The sequence below is a fragment of the Microtus oregoni genome, unplaced genomic scaffold (genome assembly GCF_018167655.1).
Source record: "Microtus oregoni isolate MIOR12 unplaced genomic scaffold, Mior012 000146F_ref0000122, whole genome shotgun sequence".
NCBI lineage: Eukaryota > Metazoa > Chordata > Mammalia > Rodentia > Cricetidae > Microtus > Microtus oregoni.
The window spans coordinates 1099035-1111476 of NW_024544796.1; the positions used below are offsets into that span (position 1 = coordinate 1099035).

The following is a 12442-nucleotide window of genomic DNA, read 5'->3' on the forward strand; positions in this document are numbered from 1 at the left end:
GGACCACAATTGTGTTCATCTCAGGATCCCTGGAAGAATCAGAGTAGCCTTGAACAGGGTCAAAAGTTACCTAGCACCTTCTTTGCTGGTGTTAGCTAAATAATGTAGGAAAGCCAATGCTAGGAAGTCGTCTCGGTCTGTGAATACATGTGGTAGGTATGATTAATAACTACCTTACTCTTGATTCATATTGTCTATGAATAATCCAACTTACTTCCCCTACTAGTGATGCATGGTTGTGTCTGTCTGTTCCCCAGTTTATGTTTGAGAATGTGAAGTTTCGGCAGCTGCAAAAGGAGAAGTTCCAGATCAGCAACAATGGACAGGTTCCCTGCCATTTTTCTTTCATCCCTAAACTTAATGACAGCCAATACTGCAAGCCATGGCTTCGAGCTGAACCTTTTGAGGGCTACTTGGAGCCAAGTGAGTTTCCCCTTTACCACTGCCTCTGCTTGCCACCACCTTGGCTTAACTTCTAGTTCTCTAAGCGCTTGTCTCTTGCTTCACTGTCTTTATATTCGTGTGTCCCATCCTTTCCCCATTGTTGTTTTGTTCTTGTTTTTGAGGACAGCTGATTTTTCCACCAGAAAGCTCTGGGCTACAATGCACCATCTCTTTCATTTCAGATGAGACAGTGGACATTTCTCTTGATGTCTACGTCAGCAAAGACTCTGTAACCATCCTGAACTCTGGTGAAGATAAGATTGAGGATATTCTCGTCCTTCATTTGGATCGAGGCAAAGATTACTTCTTGACCATCGGCGGGAATTACCTTCCGAGTTGCTTTGGTACATCCTTAGAGGCTTTGTGTCGAATGAAAAGGCCAATCCGAGAAGTTCCTGTTACCAAACTCATAGACTTGGTGAGAAGCATTCTAAAACATAAATCGTCTTCACATTTAATTTGCATGTTTTTGTCCCCATTATTTCTGTGCCTTCTCTCTTCTTCTGGGGTCAGGGGAACTGACAAATGATACAGAAGAATGTCACTTTATCTTAGCACTACTTAAATTAAATTAAGCCTAAGAGGGAAAAGAAGAGGCTAATCTGTCGTTAACTCTTGTTGTGACTATAGTAGGTAGTATACTTCCAAAATAAGATTAAAGGCTCTCTCAAAGCTATGATGCTTGTTAGGTTTATCACACTCTTTCACATAAATTGGCATGTATGTGAGGTGTGGCAAGGGCACCATGCGGTATTATCCTCATTGTGCTGGCAAGAACACTGAGGTCCAGAGGCATTCAGTTGCCCATAGTCAGCTAAGTTAGTGACAGATCTTTCGCCCAGATTGTCTGACTTCCTCTCCAGTATCCCTCCCTACATTATATCAAATCAAACTTGGCTGCTGATGAGAACACAGGCTGTTAGGAAAGCTTACAGAACCTGCATCATTGTCTTAGGGGTGCTTACTCTACGTAGAGGTACCTATCCCCATTCACCAGTGGTAACAGAATTTTTAGATATGAAGCCTGAGTCTACATTTTACTAATATTCTAGAAGCTTTTTTCTTTGGTAGCCGAGGCTGGAATTGAATTTCCTGTTCAAATGAGAATGACTTTAAACTTCTGATCTCCCTGTCTCCACCTCCCCAGTATGGGATCATAGGTATATGCCCCAAGCCTGGTTTATGCAGTGTTGGGGATCAAAGCCAGGGCTTCATGCGTGCTAGGCAGGCACTCTGCCAACTGAGATGCAAACTCAGTCCATAGATGGGTATAATGCACACTGAGGCTTGTTCACTTAATGTGACTCAAAAAAGGAAAAGAGAATTATTTCCTCCCCTTTCCCAAACCAAGTTATTATAGAATATCTATAGTCTTAAGAGGAGAAAGTATATTATTTTCAGTAAAAAAAAACATGACTTAATAGCAAATTCATCCTATTAAAAACTTTTCTGATAAATGAAACTATTGTTGGATGTGTGTACAGGTTGGCACTACAAGTTTATTCTTAGCTTTTTTATCAAATATAATGAAGAGCCAAATGTTATCATGTGGATAAAATCACATTGGTGCTTAGGCCTGGGCAGAGCTAGTGATTGTAATATCCCACAAGAAGGGTTAGAGGAGGAGCAGCAGCCTGCTGACTTGTATCTGTGCTGTTGCCATGGAATTGTTGCACCTGTGACTCAGAGCAAATTACAGCACTGGAATTCTATTTGTTTCCATAGAGCTCTCATGATGGAAGGCTTTACCTGTGTTTGAAAGAAACCCATTTTCTATAGAAATTCATATCCTGCCAGTCTGGTATTTCTCGTAATTGTTTTTCTTCTACCACCATATTCCCTTTTTGTATCAAAAAAAAAACTATACAATATAGTCTGATCACAGATCCCCTCCCTCAGCTTTTCCCAGAGCCTTCCCACCCCACCCAACCAACTCCACACTCTTTCTTCTCTGACTTTAGAAAGCAGACAAAGAGGCAAACAAAAGACAAAAGACTAGAATTCTTTTAAAAGGGAAAAAAATCATAAGAAATGCACGCGCATGTGCGTACAAACAAAAACTATAAAAACAAAAGATAGGAAGCCTTGCAAAAGACAAGTGGGACAAAAAAATGCCCAAACAAAGCAAGATGAGACAAAATGTTTACCAGAATGGATGGGTTCATTTTGTGTTGGCCATCTCCTGTTTGGCATGAGGCCTGCCACCATAGTCTTAGTTTTCAAATTTTGCATTTCACCTGTTAGAATAGATTCTGCATGATTTTTTCTACTTCATCCCAAACCCTATTTCCTAGCTTTCTTTGTTCCTGCTTTTGCCTCTCTCTCTCTCTCTCTCTCTCTCTCTCTCTCTCTCTCTCTCTCTCTCTCTCTCTCTCTCTCTCTGCGCGCGTGTGTGTGTGTGTGTGTGTGTGTCTGTGAACCATATGCATTCCATGCCTACCAACAGAGGTTAGGAAAGGGTGTCGGATTCCTCTGGAACTATGTCATTGTGAGCCTCTGTCTGGTTAATGGGAACCAATCTGAGGTTCTCTGCAAGAGAAACCAGTGCTCTTAACAGCTGAGCTATCTCTCTAGCCCCGATCCTTCAATTTATAAAAAATGTCAAATGTGTAAGAAAAAAACAGAATAATACCGTGAACTCCCACAACTTACAAACACACACACACACACAGATATTTTTCTGTAACATTTAAAATTAAGTGCCACTATGTCATCTTGACACTAAGTACTTCAGCCTGTATCTCTTAAGAAAAAGGACAAACTTTTACATGCACACACTATTATTATATTTCAGAAAGCTAACAGTAATCCACAATACCGTCTAACATCTAGTTTATATTCATATTTTTCCAATTATTCTAGCAATTTCTTTTATAGCTTTTTAAAAACCAAAATGCAATCTTGGTTTATGCAGTATAGCATGTGTGTATGTATATGTATGTGTGTATATACATATATTAATATATATGCTAATATTTCTGTAGTACCTTTCATGTAGTATATAGCATGTGTGTGTATATGTGTATATGTATATATTCATATATATGCTAAGGTTTCTGTAGTACCTTTCATGTAGTGTATAGCATGTGTGTATGTATATGTGTATATGCATATATTCATATATATGCTAAGGTTTCTGTAGTACCTTTCATGTAGTATATAGCATGTTTATATGTATATCCTTCATAGTAGAGCAAGTCTCTATTTTTTCTTTATTGTCATTTGCCTTTTAAGAGTCTAGTTTAGTTGTCCAGGCAATGGTCTCTTAATTCCTAAATTTAGCCATTTCTTCTTTGGTATTTTTAACTTATCCTTGTATACCCTCTCTTTACTCTTGTTTTCCTATCAATTAGACCATGGCTTATTTTATCAAAGTCAGTGGCAGCATTATAGTACCTGACCATAATTTTTTTCATATTCTGGAAGTGACTAGGAGGTTCAGCAAGCTTTAAAAGGTCTTACTGTATAGAAAGGATATTATCAGGCAATTTGACCACATCCGTAAGTAGAAAGTACACAAAATCATTAGATTAATCAGCATCTCTGTAAGGGGCCCTCTTTGCTCTTTCAGGACATTATTGACTCAGGGTTAAAGAAATAGAACCTTAGTCATTTGTAATTACATAATGACTTTTTATTAAATTATACATCCATGATCATCATTTGTTCTTTGTGAAAGTTCTTATTTTGTAGGCTTTAGGGCTCTCATTCTTTCCACAGGTTATTGCATTTCAGTATTATTAAATTACTGTTATCTCATCAATAAGGAAGTTCTCCATTTTGTGAGGCAGTAAACAGGAATCTAAACTCACCACTTCCCTCTCTGAACACCTTTCCGCCTACTTTGACCCTGAAATACTTCTTTAGGTCTCATGTTCACTCATGCTTTTCTGGACCCAGCGGGATATTTCAAACCCATGAGACAGTACCCTTAATACTGGTACATGTCCTGTATTGTATTGTGTGCTATAAATTCACAGGGAAGCCAAAAATGAGTTCAGCGCATGTGATTTGTTTCCATGTACTGTTTCAGGGAGATACTTATGTTACTTTATTCTTCCAACCATATTCAATATTAGAGATTCTACAACTCCTAGGATAGTTGGGATTAAGTAAAGAGGAAACAGATGAGAATTATTTGCTGTTGTAATTATTTTTATTCTTTCTCAAAACAAAGATCCATTTTTCTAATTTATTAACTAACTTGTTAACCTGCAAATAATCATCAATATTTATTACATGCTGGCTGTAAAGTAGTATGGAGATTATGTGAGTTTCTGTAATTTAGTGGTCATGAAAGTATCTTGCATGCAAAATATAGCTAAATCCTAAGTTATGGTTAGTAGATAGTTTTGTTGGAGATAATTTGAACATTAGTGGTCCATACTGGCTACTGTTCACTCTGTTTGGGTAAGTCGACACTTTGGGAAATGATGTAAAGTGAATGTTATGGAGGTTGTAATTTGTATTCACTGTAGATTCCTTTTCTACACAGTTGCTCAAGCCCTTGTGTGCTATAAAAGCTTATCGATTCACCAGGAAATCTCTGCAAAATCAATCTCAGAATCGGCCTATTTTTGTCTTAATGGATATTTGATGCTTGTAACATTAACATGATCTAGAAATATGTTCAGTACATATGAATAACGTACATTAGAAAAGTGATTTGAAGTTGACCACAGACATATTTCCACTCAAATCAGAGCACTTAAGAAACAAACATGTGGGGGCTGGAGAGATGGCTCAGAGGTTAGAGCACTGCCTCCTCAGCCAGAGGACCCGGGTTCAATTCCCAGCACCGACATGGCGGCTCACAACTGTCTGTAACTCCAAGCCTAACAACCTCATACATACATGCAGGTAAAAACACCAATGCACATTAAATAAATAAAAAGAAAAGAACAAACCCCAGTCTGTGAAAAGGTACCCCATAGCCTAGTTGAGAAGCAAACATGTATTTAGGTATAAGCTGAATAGAGTGTTCTAGAAGTAAGGAGCACCTTGAATAAAGGATGCAAAGTAAGAGAAAAGTGACCATGAGTGGGAAATACTAAGATTTCCCCGGAGGGTGAAGGGTCAGATTATGATACATGAAACTGGTTCTGTAGAATAGGGGTAGGCAATGGTCCCAAAATAAAGAGATGCACTTATGCTTGAGCCAGAGATTATCTCCAACCTTCTTCAGGAGACTTTGAGGACTAGTACAAGGTTGAAAATTGACATATTGGAAGGAACCTTTTGGTTTTGCATATAGAATGAGCTAATGGAAAGAAGGCCAGGCTTGATGTGCCAGAACTGGTTAAGGGTTTTGGTTGCAAGTACAGACACGAAAAAGATGAAAGATGGGTGGAGAACATACCAGTGAGGAGAAGAATATAAAGTCTGAGATAGGAGCTTGGTGATTTGTTCAGGACCTGTATTCTCTTCACCCTGGGTTTGCTTTATCTTGCTGATCTAATTGCTCCTTTCTTGTCCTGTTACTTGTATGACTGGTTTCTTCTATATATTTCATATGAACTATTTCTTTGAGAACTTCAGTTTCCATTTAGTTATTCTTAAATTGGAACCTTCTAGTTGAGCCTGGTGGCACACACCTTTTATCCAGTCGCTTGGAAGACTGGAGGCAGGAGGATCACAAGATCAAGTCTAGCTTGAGAAATTTAACAGGCCTTGTCTCCACGTAAGGAGTTACAAGTGGGTGAGGGAGCTGGAGATGTGGCTTAGTGGAGATGCAATTCTTTCCTAACATTCCACAGGCCCTGGATTCAATCCCCAGTACTGTCAGTCTGAATCTTCAATTTGCAAAACAAAAACAGAAACCCTCTTTTATATTGTTTTAGCTACATTCACTACCGAGAACGTTCTTCTTAGGGTAAATGTTGGACTTAGGAATGATTTGCATTGCATTGGTTACGTGTCATGTCACCCCAGGGAAACAAATCCTGAAGTGGGCTCCTGTTCAGAATGAGATCAACAGAGCCTTTACCAAAGAGAATATTTGTGCCCTTTCAAGTCCACTGAACTACAGAATGAGTGACCTTTTATTAGTAGAGATTAACTGATGTTTCTAGTTTCAAAATTCAGGCTAGTGTTGGATTAAGTGTAATTTACATTTGTTGTCTTTATGCCTACACCCAGAGAAGTAAACTCACTATCTATTTTCCTTTTTACACTTTCAAGTGTGTGTGATGTGCACTTTGTATATGCATATTCAGGTGTGTGCATGTGTGTACTCATGCATGTGAAGCCCCTAGCTTGATGTTGGGGATCATTCTCCATCTGTCTCACACCTTATTTGTGGAGGCAAAGTTTCTCAGTCAAACACAGATCTCAATGATTTAGCTAGTCTTTCTAGCCAGCTTCTGAAGATCTCACATCTCCCCTAGGCTAGGATTACAGGTGGGCCACCACACCTACCTGGCATTTGAGTGGGTTCTGGGGGGCCAAACTCCATCACACTTATATAGCAGATGCTCTAACCACTGAGCCACCATCCTAGCTACCACAGAAATCAACTTTTCTTTTCTTTTTTTTTTCTTTTTTTTTTGGTTTTTCGAGACAGGGTTTCTCGGTGGTTTTGGAGCCTGTCCTGGAACTAGCTCTTGTAGACCAGGCTGGTCTCGAACTCACAGAGATCCACCTGCCTCTGCCTCCCGAGTGCTGGGATTAAAGGCGTATGCCACCACCACCCGGCTTGAAATCAACTTTTCATGTAAATTTGCTGCCTCTCCAGTTGCATTTTATCAATCAGTTTTATTCTTTTAGAGTTTTCTCTTTTATCCATTCCTCATGTTTGTGGTATTGTGGTATTCATGCTAGATAATCGTTCTACCACTAAGAAACACTGCCTGGCCACTATTTTAAAATATGTTTTCTCTATTCTAGTTTTTTTTTAATAAATTTCTCTCTCCCTCTCTGTCTCTCTGTTTCTCTCTGTCTCTCTCTGTCTCTCTTTGTCTGTGTGTGTGTGTGTGTGTGTCTGTCTGTGTGTATGTGTGTGTGTGTGTGTCTGTCTGTGTGTATGTGTGTGTGTGTGTCTGTCTGTCTGTCTGTGTGTGTGTCTGTGTGTGTGTGTGTCTGTGTGTGTGTGTGTCTGTGTGTGTGTGTGTCTGTGTGTGTGTGTGTCTGTGTGTGTGTGTGTGTGTACGTGTACTTGGACAGACATGCATGTGCCACAGCACATGTGTGTTGAACAGGACAGCTCTTGGGAGCTGGTTCTCTCCTGGCTTGTAGGATCCAGTATACTTGCACCTCCATCAAGTGAGCCTTCTCCTAGGCCCCATATTAGTAAATAAGTTGATTCACTGACTGATTTAGCTTGTGTTTTCACTCCAAGGCACACTTGTAGAGGTCAGAGGACAGTGTTGTGGAGCTGCTTTCTTTTCTTCTCCCGTGTGAGTTCCAGAGATTTAAGTCATCAAGCTTAGTGGAAAACACCATTATGTGCTGAGCTCTTTCATGGGCCCCCATATTAGTGTTTGTTTGTTTGTTTGGTTGGTTGGTTGGTTTGGTTTGGTTTGGCTTTTTGAGACAGAGTTTCTCTGTGTAGCCTTGCCTGTCCTGGAACTCTCTCTGTAGACCAAGTTGGCCTCAAACTCACAGACGTTCACCTGCCTCTACCTCCCAAGTGCTGGGACTGAATGTGTCCACCACCACTGCCTGCCCCCCTGTTAGTTTTAAGGTGTTTCTTTTCTCCCTCTTGGCCTATGCTAATAGTCATTTAATGTTTCCTTTTGTTCCTGCACTTCATGTTTTCCCATTCAGGTCTACCAGCCTGAACGTTCTGTAATACTACTCCCGCTGGGGGCAATGGTTTTCCTTGCCCAAAGGTAGTGAGTGGCTCCCACAGGCCTGTTAGAGACAATCCAGATTCGTTAAGCTGTCATTCAGTGTCACCTTTTGGCTTTTGACATTTTTTTCAACATTGTCTAGTTAGGTTATGCTCCCTACAAACAAGATGAATAAGTTCTTCTTAGTTACCTTGTCATTTAACTTTTCTGTGCATTTGTTTCTTTCTGCCTCTTCCACCTTTTCTTTAAGCATGGATCTTGCTATGTTTTCCAGACTGGCCCTGAACTCCTGTGTCCATATGAACTTCTTTAGTAACCGTCATAACAGGCCTACACCACTGGGCCTGGCTTACTTCCACATTAGTTCCCTTCATCCAAATCCTGTGACTTAAGGGCTTAGATGTGGCTCAGTAGGAGAAAGTTTCTACAGCATGTACACAGCTCTGGGCCCTAACACCAGCTGACAAAAAAAAATCCTGGGTTTATTATTTTTTTAAAGAACAAGTGGCCATGTATTGCGAACTTGTACATATGAGTTATAAGAATATTAGTTGTAAATTATGAGACTAAGGAGGACTGGTCAGAATTGTAAAGCAGGGACCAACCACATCTTTCTCTTCTCTGTGTCCTTACTTGTCACTGTCCTCCTTAGAAGGTATTTCACATAGCCCTTTATACTGATAGATGCTCACCACTCAAAGGGAACTACTTTCAGGGCCTACAGTGACACAAAATCCTTGCTTCATTTTGCTTGGTATATCGTGTGTCACGTCAGATTTGTTTGTCAGATTTATTAACGAGTGTTTCTAAACTTAATATTAGAGTACAAATTTTTGTTAAGTTGGATGGCTGGCACTGAGAATCAACTTCACATTTAGAAATATCATAATGATAGAACAATATGGACCTTATACATACTATTATTAGGACTCTGACTACTTTATTTCACATGGTATTTAAAAGTTTAGGTAAATGCAGAAAAGCATGTTAAATTCAAAAGTATCTAACAATATCTAACAATATTAAGACCCCTAATTGCCATATTAACAACTGAGGATAATAGGTTCAGGATTATCACTTGCAATCTCCAGGAAATAAATGCTCACTCCCGCTCCAGACACCTTTGCTTCTCTGACAGCAAGTCTTAGATTTCTCCTTACACCCACCAGACCTGAGATGTGATTTAGCCTTGATTTTCTCCGTGGTCTACAATGGGATCAGGAAGAATCCAGTTGAGAGTCTCTGGGGCAGTGTACCCCATTTCCTCCTAACTTTAAACTGCTTCACTATCCCTATGTAGAAAATACTTTACCTGCTTCAGAGATGAAGGCGCTGAGACAAGATGAAGTGTGGTAAATTGCCTGAGAAATCAGTAGGAGGCAGAAGGAAGATTTGTACCAAGGCCTGTCTCACATCTGGGCTGATACTCTTTGCATTAACCTTGCTGCCTTGCGAATAGCATTTATCACTGTTCTTAGCTGATTCTAGAAATATTCCCACAGGTTTCCCCTGCCTCTCTATCTGGGAAGCGCTTGTGTTGTCCTTTCTGAATTGTCTACCTGAGTAGGGTGATAATGAATGGGGTTAGTCAGACCTGGGTTCCAATCTTGACTCTGTCACTTATTACCTGTGTGTGACCTTGGGCAAATAATTTAACCTCCAAAGCCTCAGTTTCTTCATCTGTAAAACAGGACTAATGTTTCATAATGATGTGCAGATAAAGTGACATCATATATAAACCCTTGGCATGGCTGCTGGTACCTGGTAGATATTCCTTAAGTGGTGGTGATCATTGCTGCTGCTCTCGCTTCCATTGGGTTGTAGTGAGTGCAGAAATAACAAGGAAGAGAAAAGGTGCTGTTTCCTCTGCTTCTTGTCTTTTATGTCCACTAGGAAAATCAAGGAACTGATGGATACTCTGATCCACAAAGCTCTGAGATAAAATCCATGTACATTTTAGTAGGCCCTTCAAATCTGGGGAGTCTATAGGCCTTTGAGGAGGCGGGTGGGTACAAGAGAAGGTAAAAACTCTTGGAGACTCCAGGCACTAGATGAGATGAGAAGAGCGATAGAAAGGAGTAGCTCATCACCTGTTTCTGAGTGTCTGCTCTCAGACCAGCATTAGGATGAGGTAAGAACTGCACATGACAACAGATGAACAGGAAGCCGCAGCACCAGGCTTGACTCGACTCTCAGGCAGCTTCCCGGGGTCAGAAAAGTCAAGGCTTGTAGAAGGATGGTTTTTGAATGATCATCCCAGGGAACTGTATAATAATATACTATGCATGACAAAGAACTTTGCATGTGGAAAACGTGTTCTATTTTCAGTGCTTGTCATTTGAAGGGTTCAGAGCTTTTAAAAGCCCATGTCTAGCAAGCTAGCAAGATCTAATACTGAGCTGTTTCTAATGCTGTGAATTAACTCTAATCATTGTCTATCTGCCAATGACTTTTCTCCTGCTCTGCTCTCAGGAAGAAGACAGCTTCCTAGAAAAGGTAATTCAATTCATTGGTGGTAATGAAGGCTTCCTTGGGCTTGATTAACACTTAACTGTGGTCCCTGGAACTTGCCCCTAAGCATTCTCATATCAGAGGCCTCTGACTTGGTGAGAATTCCCTAATAAGCCCTGATGTCCCGCCACGTGTCTGAAGTACACTCAAAATTCAGGAATGATATTTATCCATCTGACAAGTTGTTGATACTGTTTATAAAAGGAATAAAACTCAAGATATAGATTTTATTAAGATGGACTCTCATGTATTACAGGCTAGCCTCAAGCTCATCATGTAGCAAAAGTGACCTTGCTGTTTGATCCTCCTGCCTCCACCTCCCCAGTGCTGGGATTATAGCACTCCTGGTTTTATGCAGTCCTGAGACTCAAACTTGGGCCTTATAGTAGATGGTAGATAAGCATTGAATTGAGCTACGCTCTAGGCACCTAGTGCCTTACATATGCTACACAAATGTACCACCATTGAGCTCTACCCCAGCTGCACTTGCATTTCTTAATTTCCAGACAAGTGCTGGACCATGAAGCTACATCTCTAGCCCAGATTTCCAGATTTGTCTCTGAAATATCTTATCTGAAAACTCATGAGTTGGAGGGTACTGTTTAGCTGCCCCTGCTTCCAATAATAGTAACACCAACAAATGTTATTCCTGTAGCATTAATAGTGATTTGGAAGCTGGGGAGATAGCTCTGTCAATAAAGTACTTGTCGTTAGGCAACCGTGAGGGCCCAAGTTCAGACTTCCAACACCTGTATAAACAGAAGAGCTAGGTACAGCAGCACACATCTGTGATGCCAGTGCTAGGGAACAGATACCAGGTAGGTCCCTGACGCTCACTAGCCAGCCTGTTTAATAGCATCTGTGAGCTCCATGTTCAGTGAGAGAACCCGTCTCAAAAAAAAAAAAATAGGATGGAAACAGACTGAGGAAGACAAGTGGTGTGAACCTCTGGCCTACATACACACATATACCCAGGCATACACATGGACCACACGTACAACAGAGGAGTGATTTGGGAGTTCTTGGTAATAATGGTTAATTACTTTCAGAGAATACCCAGATATAGTCAAGAAATAGAGCATAAAGTAGAATTGTGAAACTAAATCATAAATCATCTAATCTAGCCATCTGTCTTTAACCAAAGAAAGATATTTTCTAGGTTCTGGCAGACATGGCCCAAGGTCCAGAAAAGTAGAAAAGGCTATTAAAAGGTCCCACTGCCTCTGAGCACCAGAGTGCCAGGTGTGGGTGCTGTTTCCTAACTGTCTAGTGGCATGCCCCTTCTGCAGTGCCTCGCAGCCTCTTCCATCATCAACTGGAGATGCCAGGCTCCCCTCAGGGCTGCCAAACACGGGCAGGAGCTCCACATTCCACAGCATGCTCATAGAGTGTTTGAGGGACTTCTCCACTGGGTGGAATTGAATGCATTGTGAAGGTGGAGAATCTTTAACCACTAGCACTAAGTGTAGGCTAAGAAGGCAAATAGGGGGTCTTGTTGAAAGAAGCAGAGTGTCTTGGTTCCTCTTGGAACATCAGAGTTCACAATAATGTGCAGAACATTTTTTGTAACTATTCATGCCCCATTTTCTTATTGTATCCTTTTCTAGGCCTCAGAGCTACAAGTGTAACATTTCCTATTATCACACGTGAATTTGAAAGTGGATAGTAGATGCTGTATATAACCTACTGACATTTTA

At 40.6% G+C, this 12442-nt stretch overlaps 1 protein-coding gene across 4 annotated transcripts in view; it reads left to right on the forward strand.

Annotated features, from left to right (window-relative positions):
- LOC121444892 (inositol polyphosphate 5-phosphatase OCRL) overlaps positions 1-12442 on the forward strand; it is a 64484-nt gene that overhangs the window by 36171 nt on the left and 15871 nt on the right. For 3 of the 4 annotated variants that reach the window (XM_041646817.1, XM_041646816.1, XM_041646818.1), the window contains exons 17-19: positions 258-423; positions 627-862; positions 10707-10730. In XM_041646817.1, the coding sequence (XP_041502751.1) occupies positions 258-423; positions 627-862; positions 10707-10730 (426 nt within the window). The remainder of the gene's footprint in view (positions 1-257; positions 424-626; positions 863-10706; positions 10731-12442) is intronic. The other variant, XM_041646819.1, reaches the window with a different exon arrangement.